Genomic DNA, 13,442 nt, shown 5'->3' on the forward strand with positions numbered 1-13,442 from the left:
GCACCGGCCGCGGGCACCGCCTCCCTAACTTTCCTCCAACTTCTCTGGAAGAGGAACCTGCGCCCCGCCCGGCCGGCGATCCGCACTTGAGCTCGGCCGCGCGACCTTCCACCTGGCGCCGCCCGCGCGCCCACGAACCTCCGGCGGACGGCGCGGAGCGGAGCGGGACCGGCTGGGGCGCGGCGTCGCCCGGGCACCGGGGCTCTCCTTGGGGGACCTGGGAGCGGCGGGCCGGGAAGCACCCGGAGGATGACCGTGCGGCCCTCGGGGACCTCCGTGCCGTAATGCCACCATGTGAGTGCCCCCCGCGTCTCAGGCCCCCACACCTGTCCCTGCGCGCTCCTCCTCCCGCGCCCTGCGCTGGGGCTCGGGAAGGACGGGGACGGAAGGCGCCCGCCCGTCCCCAGCTCGCGCGGCGCCGAGGGCTTTGCGGGCGCTGCAGCTGCCGCCCGCCGGCTGGCGTTTCCTCCCGGAGCGGTGCGCCCCGCGGGTGGGCGGCGGGAGCCCGCGAGGAGGGCCGGGCTTCGCGGGTGGGGAGCGCGCTTCGGCTGGAGCCGAGCGGGCGCCGCCGTCCAGGGGCCTCGCCGCCGGGAAAGCGCTGCCCCGACCGGCACCTGGGGCCGGGAAGGTACCGGTGGCCCAGAAAAGGTGGGCTTGACACGCTGCCGCCCTTGGCTGGAGCACTTACTCTTGGATCTTTGGGTCGTTAGAATGGTTTTTTTAAAAAGCGGGAGAAAAGAGGTTTCTCGGTTGCACTTTGTAGATTAAAAAGTAATTAAGGACTAGGCCAGTTATGTGATGGGATCTGTGGGGGGACTTGTATAGAATGAGAAGGGGGGGGTAGAGGGCAAATAAAAGGGTAGAGAAGCCTAATGATAGGTTTTGCGCCTGCGGAATTATCATCGCAGTGGCCAGGTGCCTCGGAGCGACCCCGCGGAAGGGCCGCCGAGCGCCGCTTGGCCTCCCAGAATGGAAAACAAGGAAGGTTGTTCTCAAACGGGCCAGGCTTATTTTTGTGGCCAACTCAGAAGTTATTTTTTCTTGTAATATGTAATTTTACCTCTGGTGTTTTATTTAACCTTAGGCAGACACCCTGATAGACTTTTTTTTTTCTCCCTTCCACTGACTAAGATACAAGAGTTTCTAGAAATTGATAGTCACCCTCCCTCTCCCAACTCCTGGACCCTTATTTATTTCCATTTAAATTTCCTCCTACGTGTGCTACCTGGGGGAAAACACGTACCCCTCAGGCCCTGTTTTTCCTTTCCTTGCACCGTCACCTCCCAATGCCCCAGTACACATTTGTAAAATAGGAAAAAGTAATTATCCGCAAGCCTAGTACTCTGTAGCTCTGTTCCAGTATAACTAGAAGGGAACCACTTATTTTTTATTAAAGCTGCACGTGAAGTAATTCCACACCTGTGAGTTTCAAAGTTTCTTTTATGTCAGTGGAATCATCAAGGTAGAGCCTGAAATACTTTATTTTGGGATACAGCCAACAGTCCCATAAAAGAGTTGTTCTATAAAGGCGACACATTTTTAATGAATGTGAGTTTGTTTTAAACCTCAGTTTTTCTTGAAAATACAGTAGGGTTTTTAACATCAGGTATTTTTCTAGTTTACTTTCAGCTTTCCTAGGTGATGTACATCCGGGGGGGGGGGGGGGGAGCATGTTATACATAAAAATAAAATATGAATACCAATTTTTAAAATAAAAGATGTGAAAATGACCAACAGATAATGGAAAATTGTCCTGATTATGAAATTAAGTTATATGGTCCATTTGAATCTCCACATGATTAAAAAATCTTATGTCATTATACAGTGAAAGCATGAATATTTAATCACAAAAAATACAGAGTTTAGTACACTGATTTGAGTTCTTTATTGAGCTATTTTGACTGAAAGTTTTTCCATTTCTTGCCAGATAATAACTGGGTTTTTTTCTTCCCATTTTGCTGTTTATAATTCACATGGAATGGTTTAAGATGATCTGATTCTTCTGAGGTATTAGTATGTTAGAACATATGGAAATAACACTAACCTTTCCAAGAAAAATATTTCTACTGTCTTCTTGACAAAGGTTAAAATGAGAAACATAAACTATATTACCTTTTTAAGTTTTAATATATTCACGTATACAAGCTAAGTATATTTTCTGCCTATTACGGAGAAAGGGTATATTATCATTACACTCACATTCTGAAATTATGGACTTTTATAAATATATTTTGGAGTTTTAGTAACTGCATGTTTTTCATACCCTAAGAAATTTAGTAGGTTTAACGAGACTAGCATTAGTTGGTCTGAAGCTGCATGAAGCTACTTTCCATTTATGGCTTATATAAATTACATGACATTGTGCTTTTCCAGTGTGAATGGTGAATGAGGCTATTGTCTCTTGGCTTATGGGAAATATTAGAAGCTTGTAGTTTTACTGCCTAACCAGACACGTCACTCTGATTTCTGGAAATAATGATTTGAAAGAGAATCAGTTTATATATTAAAAATAAACTTACAACTGCTTCCTTAAACCTGACCATTTTTTAACTGCTCATATCTTTCAGAGTTTACATTTCTGATGGGATGGTTAAAAGTTTCTAAAGACTATTTAGACTAAATAGAAAAAGACTTTGTTCAATGTGTGTGGCATGCTTGGGCAAAAACTGTATCTTTCCATTTTCCTTTCTAATTGGATGGCATTATTGCATTATCTACATTGGATGCATGCTGAGGTGGCAGCATTTAAAGGACATTTCAATTGTAAGTAAAAATGCCAAAAAACTTAAGTGTGGCTACCTGAGTATCATCCTACTTTCCTTTATAAGCATCACCCAGGATGTAATTATTCAGTTTTCTTCAAGGAAATCAAAGTTGCTTCAAGATTACTGTATTTAAAACATTTGTAGCAAGTAGGACTGAGGTTTAACATATTTAGGGTAGAATTGGTAAAAAAAAAAAAATCACAGATCAGTAAGAAAACCATTTGTATTGTAATAGAACACTGTACACATAACTTGAACACGCCAATCCAAATAAAGGAAATCCAAATGAGACACTACTTCTATCAAACTGGCAATGATTTACTCAATAGCGATGAATGTGTCATAAGATAAACATTGAAACACTTCAGTGTAAATGCATATGTGTGTGTTTAAGTTTCTTTAGAAATAATTTTAAACCTACAGAAAAGTTGCAAGAATAGTACAGAGAACACCTGTATACTCTTATACAGAGTCACTTATTATAAATATTTACTTCATTTATTTTATCTTTTTGCTTCCTCTCTTCTTCCCTCCACCCTGTACACACACACACACACACACACACACATGTACGTAATTTTCCCCCAAAACATTTGAGAGTAAACTACATACATCAGGGATTTAGGGTTTACTTTCTTAATTGAAAATTTTATTGAGATATTTGTAAATTCACATGCAGTTGTAAGAAATAATACCAAGAGAGATCCTGGGTACCCTTTACCCAGTTTCTCCCAATGTAACATTTTGCAAAACTCTAGCATAATATCCCAACTACATGTACTCGTGTGTGTGTGTGTGTGTGTGTGTGTGTGTGTGTGTGTCTCAAGGGTGCCTTGTAATTCACCTATGGTGCAGGCCAGTTGTGCATGCTACAGCTCAAGTAAGGGTCAAGATTTGTGCCGTTGTGAAGAGTAAACCTTTCCGCCTTTTTGAAGAGAGATGATCCCAACTTAATAACAGATCTTGAATAACAGAGTAGCCCTTTCCCTTTTCATTCATTGCTTAGGCTCAGGAACATTATCTTTAACTAGAAGAAGAAATACAATTATAAGCAGACTTGAATAAACCAAATTACCATTGTTTTCACTCTGGAAGAATTCAGCTATGCTCTTAGCCACTCCTCACTCCCTTTTGTGAAAAGGTGTGGCATAGAAATACAGTTGCGGCATGGAGAATGAAGTTAATTCTAATGATTTCTGGTATTAATAGAACTAGTAGCATATCAATTTCTCCACTAATTGCAAAATTTCTTCACTAATTTCTCTTTAAACTGTGATGTTTAGAGGAGCCAGTAGGAGCAAAAAGATGAAAGATGGTAGTTTTTTTTAGATTATTTCAGTGATGCATTTGGATTAAATCTTGTCCACCAAGGGTTATACCCCCATTTAAAACAATTCCTGTAAAAGTGTTAAGTTTTCAAGCTTCCTGAGACAGGACTCAAGCATATTGTATTTTGTAGTCTATACAGATTGAAAACTAGAATCAAGTTTGCAGTTGAGGTAGTGTGATTCTCAAAAAGACAGGTGAGTTGGGAGCCAGGTGACACAGGGGGAGGGGTCTTTTGGCTCTCTCACCACTGATTATATGCTCTTACGCAAGTGGCTTAGCGTCATAGTTCTTTTACCTGTGAGATGATAGGTTTTATTGTGTAATTTTTAGATTCTTTTCAGATTATTAAGTCTGTGACTCTCTTTTACTGAACAATATTCTTGCTCTCTTTAAAAGAACTTTGAGGCCATGACCCAGGTGACACAAATTGTACTGTTTTTTTGTAGTTCTTACTTAGAACCCTAGTAACCCTGTTCGAATTTTCCATTCTTGTGAGAAAGTTGTTTAAATCTCAGGGATGTGTCTTTGCTAAATGATCCCCTGAGAAGACACGCAGTGCTTTCCTTCCTCTGTTCTATTCTTAATTTATTTGTTTCTGATCTTCAGTAAACAGCAAAGTGGATGAAAGTTGGCGTGTCATATGGTTTATGTTTTGTTACAAGTACTCGCCCTGGCCCGAGCTCGCTTTCTGTGCAGAGTGATGGAGCCTTCGGAACTGGGATGCATCAAGCCCTTGGGTGTCTGACAGTCGCAGGCAGCTTTTGTAAAGCAGCTTCAGGTTTGGATATGGACTCCACAAATGTCAGAACCCTTTGCAGCTAAAGGAAGTTGTGTGAGTGCATGAAATAAACAGTATTGAGTGTTGCCAAGCTAATGAATGCAATTCATTGAATCCTGTTTAGAGAGCATTTGAACCGAAAAGGGGGCCATTAGTCATATATTGATAGAGGAGAATTCTCACATGCCGCAAAGATTAAGAAGCTGGGCGTTCTCTTGGGCTGGTTCTGCCTTCTGTTAATATCTGTAGGCCTGGCAAGCCAAGTTAGATTGGTCTGCTCCTTTATTTCTCTGGGCTTCAGTTTCCTCCTCTGTGAAGTGAGGAGGTTAGACTTCATCTTTGGTTCTCCCAGATCTAAACTTTTTTGAATATATATTGTTCTTTTGCTTAGAAGCACACTCATTCATCTTCAGGATGAGTGGGAAACACCTCATTCATCCAGCATCAATGGGAAATGGACACATTCATCCAAATGAGTGAACTTTCTGTGTGACCGAAGTTTATCATTTACCTTTTTGAAGCTCTTACTAAGTACTATGCAGTGCTATCTCTAGTTCCCTTTGGTAGATAATATCCTCAAAATAGGCTGAGAGTTTTGCCTCCCAAACCACACTGTAAGTTGAGGCTCCAGGATGTAACTGTGTTATTCCAGAGTTGACATCCATTATTAGGATGATGACTTACTCTACCAGCTCGCTTCTCATAAGCAGTAACACTGCTATTGATTTCAAATATTTTGGATGTATGTATTTGAAAACATACCTTTTATACAAAAAAAAAAATATATCTTCAGACTTTAATCTTTCTCTAGTTTAGAATTTCCGTTAGGAGATGCATGATGCTGGAAATTCTAGTATGGTGAATATAAAAACATGGCATGAATATGAGACACTACTTGAAATTTTTGTGTTCATGACCCAGTGAATAATTTATTTCTGTTGCAAGGTGGTCCCAGAAGTGGCCACGAAGTCAGTTCATTGGAATTGGTCTATGGCGTTAGTCCTATTGTCCATTCTTGTTATAGTCTTTTCTTTTGATTTCACTGTTGACAGAATAGCCACACTTGTGTTAGGATGCATGAGATGATGGCAATAGTAATAACCAGTTTTTATTGAGTGCTTACTGAGTGACAGTCGCTATCCTTAAAAGACGTGGTTTGACTTAGTCATCCAACAGCTCTATGGACTAGATTCCATTGCTGTTCCTAACTTACAGGTAAAAAAAGGAGGCACAGGATGGTCGAGTAAATTTCCCAAGGGTGACACAGTTTATAAGTAGCAAACCCAGGTTGGTCTGACTTTAGAATATGTTCTCTTTGCTACTTAGATGGTCTCTAAGAGTAAAATGCAGATTGAAAATGCAGGCTTGAGGCAAGTGCAGGAATCACTTGATGTGTTCCCACTTTTCTGGTATTCTGGTTAGTATTATGTATTTTACGCCAGATGGGCCACCTTCAGGTAAAGAAGGTATTACAGTTGACCCTTGAACAACATGGGTTTGAACTGCTGCAGTCCACTTATATGCCGATTTTGTGTATATATATATATATATATATATACACACAATTGGCCCCCACGCTTACTAAGAGAAAACTAGTTAAGTTTGTTTGGAGTCATAAGTTATACATGGATTTTCGACTCTACAGCGAGCAGCACCCCTAACTCCTAGGTTGTTCGAGGGTCAACTGTACTGTGACCCTAAAATATCTTATTAGTTGCCCCTCTTTTTAGAAGTAAAATGACTCTTAATTACCACTTATAAGCAAAGTAACTAAGTCCCTTTGGGGATTTAAGATCTGGAGATTTCTTACTGCTGGTTGTCTATCCTCCTGCTTCGTGACTCTCTTGTCACCAGTCCTTTTATAAGGTCCCTTTTGGTGACTGACTTTCATACTTGCTGCCCCCTTCACTGGCTTGCCTCTTTTGGTGGGGCTGAGTCAATGAAAGGTATCAAACCACTGTTTTGAGCCAAGATAATATGACTGTTCCTGTCTAAATCATTATTAAGGATGATTTTGAGTTTAAAGACAAGACCATTAGTTATATAGAGAATTGGTGGTGGTTTTCAAAGCACCACCTCTCTAATGTCATTTACTAGTTTCTATAATACTTGGTGTTTATTAGCCATATAAAAACATTGATAGCTAGACAAAGAAGTTCATCTTTTTGGTTGTTAATGCTTCAATGCTTCATTGTAGGGGCAATTTAATTTTAATCATTTCCATTTGTGAAGCAGCCGATATTACGAAATGAAAATATTTTCTTAAAGTTTGAATTTCTGGGAGATGATAAGGGGTCCTGATATAATCATCCTCTTGCCACCCAGATGGCCATGGTGATGCTAAACTCTGAAGCTGAAATTGCTTTATTTTTCTTAAGAAATGATTTTTTCCCTTGAACTTTATGACTATTCCCCCATCGCCATGCAAAGATCACCTTTCATATATTCTCTAATAAGGAAGGTGCTACCAGGTGGCAAGTAAAACAAATGGATTTTTTTTTCTTTTGCCTAATCAGCCTAAAGGAGGTGGTTAGTTCATCATCTTTATTTAGAAGCAAGACTGAGAAAGGTTTCTAATTGCTGGTTCCTGCTGGAAACCTGTACCTTTACTGTTAATTTCCTAATTCTTTATTGAACTCTGCGTGTCCTGACTGCCGCTTCCTTCCATTGCAGGATGTTTCATTTGGGTCGAATGTGGAGCTGTCACTGGAAGTGGAAGCCAACTTCCCTGTTGTTCTTATTTGCTTTATCCATTGTCTGTGTTCCTCACTCAGGTAAGGAAGACTTTTTCTCCTTTTGAAGCCCCCAGTTGAATAGTCATTCCATTGTCTTCCGTTTAAGTGTGCTATTTGTTTAAGTAACCTCAACTGTATTTGTTGTCGCTCTTTTCCGTTTCTGTCCTTACACGCTTTTTCTGCCCAGGGCCTCTCATGCCTCTGTGAATGCTATTACTTTGGTCATTGTTTTATTTTGCAATGAATATATTTAATCATCACTGCATTTCTTTTAGCTTTATTTATTTATCTAGCTGGTGATGAGTGATGAGATAGCTACATATCTGACATTAAAAATGTACTAGCTGTTCTTCTACTATTGAATAAATATACAGTACTTAATTTTTCTCTTCTCAAGTTTTTATATACTTATTTATAGAAAGTATAGACTTTGCTATTTTTGTTTATCCTGATTTCATCACTGTGTATGAGACAGGGATTTGAAATTAAGTTTTTAGACCATGAAGCTTATTTAGTTGAGTTCAAATGATATTAAAAAGTTATTTTTAATTGCAGTATTCTTGGAATTAAAAGATCTAATTTTTCCAATTACTTTTTTTTTTTTTAATTTCAAACAAGATTCTTTTAGCTGTTGCTGAAAGCTAAATTTTCCATAAACAGCTAATTATATAAGTAGGCCAATCAGAACCTGAGGAATGTGAATGATGTTTAAAAGTAAACTGCTTCTTCATTATCTGGTTTTGGTACTGAGCAAACCACATTTCTCTTAAGTTCATTTTATTTCACTCATTTCTTACTGCTTTATTCAGTTTATAATTTTCTTTGTAATAAAATCATTATTCATGAAGTTTTATGTATTTATTACATTTTATACATTCTATATTTATAATATATCTGTATGTTATTACAAATAATACATTTAATGAATCACAGAGATAGATTATCTGCTAAAATTGCTTATTTATGGGTCAAGAAGTTCAACTTGTGTTGAATATATAAGTATTGTCTTTCCAGGCCATCATGTATTTTAAGAGTTTCAGCTACTTGCTTGGAAATTCCCTGGCATTTGTTTAGTAGCTTCAAAACAAAACTGATCTTTGAGTGAGTTTTTGTGTATTTGTTTCAATTTCATTATAAAGTTATTCTATCTGTTACGCTTATTGCCAGAAAGAGGAAACAAACTTCTAAAGGCATCTGAATATTACACATACATTGGACCTTTATGATGTACAGTGTTGAACAATTTCCTGACTCTCATAAGTGACATTCCAAAACCCAGTTACATGATGTGAGATAAATTATGAGATTAAATTTAGTTGTAGCCTGTTTAGTTTCATTTTTGTTAAGTCGTGGCATTTGTAAATTTTCAAATTGGGATTTTTAAATTTTAGATGTCAATATTTTAATTGATATGTGTACATTCGTTATTTTAATCATTTGAATAAATGAAATAAGACACGCATTTTAGACTAATTAAAAGGAGTCAACTATGCTGGAACCAGGAGAGAGGAAAAAAAAAGCACCAAGGGTGCAAACTTTAAGGAGGTGCTCATTCTCAAGGTCATAGGAATCAAAGCACTTACATGTTTTCAAGTTATTGTTTCACACAATAAGCCTTTCTTAGAAAATTTCTTTCATTACCCAACACTTTATGTGCACCAGGTAATAAGACTTTGTCGCAGATTGTTAATGTGTTTACTCATGAAGCCAAAAAGTTTTGTGTTTATATATCTGCTAACATGATTCACTTAAATTGCCACCACTTTGCTCATGAATGTCTGACCTCAAAAAATATCTTAGGGGGTCATTATTGCAATTTTAATATAAATTTTTTGCCTTATAAGTAACTCAGTATAGTTAAAATAGTGCATATTAAAGCTTTAGATAGATCTAATTTTCAGTCCTATCTTTAAATCATAGTGTAACACCACTATATTTTCAAGAACATTTAGTACTTAGCTGTGATCCTGTATCTCTACAGATGCACCCTTTGACTTTTTCATGTCTCCAGATGACCCTTATGTGACCTTATTGTGACTTTAAATGGCATCTTGATGTTAGTGTCTGGTAAATCCATATTATTAGCCCTGGCTCCTTCCTGGACCCTGGAGTCACCTCCTGGGTTGCTTAATCTCATCTACACTTGAATATATAATAGGCTTCGAAATTCGCACGTGCCAAGAAGATTCTTGCTTCCTACCTCTTCTCTGCTTCACTCTCAATCATTACATCCCACCCTGCTGTCCTGCTATTGTTTCCTGCCCTTACTATTTTCTAGACCCATTGGCCTTTCTATTACTTGACCATGCCTTCTACATACACCTGGCTCTTTTTTGATAACTCAAGTCTTAATTATTATCACCTCAGGTAAGCCTTCCCACCCCTCAACTCATCAGCGCCCCGTTATCACTGTCACAGTATCCTTTAGTGACAGTCTGCAGATTTTGGTTGCTTTCTTGATTGCTAAGGTTTTGTTAATATGACTTTGATAGTAGGTTGGAAGGTTGGCAAAACCTTTTTTGATTGTTAAGATTGACAGTTCAGATGATTAAAAATTAGAATCCTGCTGTTATTTCGGATAATATCAATAGTTGAATTCGTATAACAGAATTGTGACTTTAACTCTCCTGGTGGGTAAGTGAAAATTTGTACTTTCACAGGGCATTTTCAGATCAATAGTATGCAAGGTTTGTGTCCTTCAGGGTTGTAAAAAGAAATGTGGAAAAAGAACGTGTTGTCTCTTGACAAGTGATGACTATAACTTTTCATAGGAGCTACAATAAAATAACAGCTGAATATTTCAGCTGGTACCGTGGAAGTGGAACTTACAAAACCTGATTGTTTTTCCCCACTAGCCTGACAATATTTAGAAAGGTTGATAACATCTAGTATTATCAGAGTTGCTGGGGAAAGGGTACACGCCAGCACTGTTGGTTCTGTCTTTTTTAAAAAGCAAGAACGTGTATTCTCTTTGACATCACTCCCACATGTAGGCATCTATCCTATAGGAGGAAAAAACGTAGTAAATATGTAGAAAAATATGTGCTGGTATTTTAACTGTAACATTGTAATAGTAAACAGTTGATAAATACTCTAATCGTTCGTCAACAAGGATATGGTTATATAATTTTTTTACATTAATAAGGTGACATACTGTGCAGCCATTCAAAACAATGTGGTCAAGTTGTGTACATTGGCTTGGAAAGATGTTTATGATAGTGTTAAATTAAAAAACAAGTTGCAGAACAATAGGAGACTTTCCAGATTTATAATAGGTTGTATTACAAAAGGGAGATATGTTATGCATATATGTTCATGAATAAGATTGTATGAACATATTAATAAAACATGGAATGATACACAACAAGCTTTAAAATAGGTTATCTCAGGGGCATAACTTGGGTTAACTCAGGGTTGGAGTGAGAAAGAGGAAGGCGATGGAACTTTATGTAACTCTGATTTATTTGCCGTGTTACAATGAGCATTGTATTACTTTAGGACTTTGGAAAACCAAAAATACCTTATAAAATTATTTGTGTTTTTTTTTTAAAAAAAGAAGCTACACTTAAAAAATGTCCAGAGAGACTGCTGTAGTGCATGAATGTGACACTTTTCGGTTAGTCACGGAACCTTTACTCTGGCTATTTCTTCACTTGATAAGAATGTCTGAAAGGTGTTTCAAGAAATAACGCTTTTTATGTAGCATGACTCTCCATGACGCTGAAGAAGAATGATGGTATCTCGGGCAGACAGAGGTTATGGCTTCCAGGAGAGTGGGAAACACACCGCCGAGAGCCAGTGAATTCCTAGGCAACCAGGAGCCTGTTTCCACACAGATAACCTTAGTCATGGGCATGAGGGAGGAGCCTCCCTTCTCTCCAGAAAAGTGATGATATCAGCAGATTATTTCGAAGCTAAGTGTTGTTCTGATATCTGTGACATAAAACTAAAAGGGGAAATGTTTCTGAAAGCACAATCTGGCTTGAACTTTGAGCTTTCTAGCCCAGACCACGGCCCAGTTCTGGAAGGTGAGCGTTTGGGCAAAAGACATCTTCTATTTCTTTTTGTTCGTATCTTCATGCTTCTGGTGTAGAAAGAGCAGTTATTCTGTGGTACCAATTACATTGCACTCTGTATGTAAGTGTTAGACGCATCATTTTAGACATACGTTTATATTTGATTGAAAGGCTTTCAAATGCAGAGAAAATTTATCCTTTTATAAATCTACCAGTGTTTTTTAGCCATTTTAGTTTTAATATGTGTTTAAAATTACTAAATAGATGTGTCTGAAAAGTCAAAAGAAGATATACAAACTATTCTTATCAAGTGAAAAAAGAGCCACAATAACGATTGACTAACAGAAAATTGTAATATATAACAATAACCTTTTTCCAGTCAGGTTAAAGTGCTCCAAATTATACTGTCTGAGCCTTTCAGCTGAAGGCTGTTGTCCCATTCTGCGCTTCAGATTAGATGAGCAACTGTGATCAAGTAAACAAATCCTAGAAAGTTGGATATGAAAGTGCCTTTGGGGCATCTTCCCCCCTCGTTTTCTTCATATGCCTTTGAGATGACCTGAGTTCAATGTAGGTAAATATGAAATCCTACACTGGAATCATCAGCTCCATCCCATAAAAGTAGATGAGGGATGGCATCACCACAGTGACAATTTCAAGTGACCAAGCAGTATGTTGATGGGGTTCCAGGTGAAGCTGATACCCTCAGAAGGGGGGAGGAAGAGAGGGTGTCAGCAAAGAGTCCTGCTCGTCACTGGTCAGGTCACACTCGCCTCCAGCATGGTTGCCAGGCTGCAGAGAGTTCATAGCAGCAGATCCTGGCAGGCGGATCCTCATGGTGGACGGGCCTCAAGCAATCTGAGGAATGTTTCAGGGCATCTCTGCCTAACTGTCATGTGAAGCCTCTGGGAGTGGGTGGGCTGCGGCTGTGGACTCATGTCCTTTGTGTCAGCCACACCTTGTCGCTTTTGCATAAAAAATTGTTTTTTTCAGAGTAAAAATCCTGCTGAATAAAAAAAAAAAAAATTAGAGAAATGGCATATTTACTTCGGAATAGCAAAGTCAGTAGAAATAAGATAGTGATCTTTAGATATTTGGAGGTAATGGACTTAATCTAAGTACCTAAAGGAGCAGAGAAAGGATGATTGAGTCAATGCTTCAAGTATCAAATGACTCTCTTAGTAATTGGTTGCCAAAAAATAAAACCAGCTGCCTTTCAAATTCCTCTTCATTCCTGGAATCAGGGCATGAAAAAAGAATCTTACTAATGAAGAGGAATTTGTACTAAAAACCTTGAAGGCTTCCTCAGCTTACTGTTAAATTACAGAGAGTGTGTGTGTGTTATAGTCTGTTTTTTGTATACACAGAATGCCATATTGTGTATATTTTACCTCAAAGGTTTGTTCTTGTGCATTTCCTTTCCATTTTAGCAGGTAATTTTTCTACTGAATTAGAGATTGGGCAAGTCACTTTCATGTACAAGATAAACCTGGGGAATTCTAAACTTTGGAAGGTGAAAAATATTCTGCCACTTCCAAATCAATGTTTAAGGAATTTTTCTCTTATTTTCCGCAAGTAGAACTGTGCTCTTTGGGAACCATCCTTCCCGAGACTGCGGTATCATCATACTCAGCAAGTAAAGAAGGTAGAAAAAAGAACCAAAACACAAAAGGAAAAAAGAACTTATTTTAGTTTTGATGAGTAAATGTATTTTATAGGATGGGGCAGCTGGGGAGGAAAGCGTGGAGATTAGATGAGAAGATGTTAACCCCACACTGAGCATGAAGTCCCAATATTAAAAATATCCTTTCTCCTGTAC

General features: G+C 38.6%; 1 protein-coding gene across 4 annotated transcripts in view; it reads left to right on the forward strand.

Annotated features, from left to right (window-relative positions):
* The first annotated feature begins 216 nt into the window (after positions 1 to 216).
* The window catches only part of ADGRG6 (adhesion G protein-coupled receptor G6), a 129,995-nt gene continuing 116,769 nt past the window's right edge, over positions 217 to 13,442 (forward strand). For 2 of the 4 annotated variants that reach the window (XM_087817656.1, XM_087817657.1), the window contains exons 1-2: positions 218 to 294; positions 7,546 to 7,646. In XM_087817656.1, coding sequence (XP_087673782.1) covers positions 293 to 294; positions 7,546 to 7,646 — 103 coding nt within the window. In that variant the 5' untranslated portion in view covers positions 218 to 292. Of the gene's footprint in view, positions 295 to 7,545; positions 7,647 to 13,442 lie in introns of all 4 variants that reach the window. The other 2 variants (XM_087817659.1, XM_087817658.1) reach the window with 2 other exon arrangements.

This window comes from Miniopterus natalensis, chromosome 5, assembly GCF_054644295.1.
Source record: "Miniopterus natalensis isolate mMinNat1 chromosome 5, mMinNat1.hap1, whole genome shotgun sequence".
Classification (NCBI taxonomy): domain Eukaryota; kingdom Metazoa; phylum Chordata; class Mammalia; order Chiroptera; family Miniopteridae; genus Miniopterus; species Miniopterus natalensis.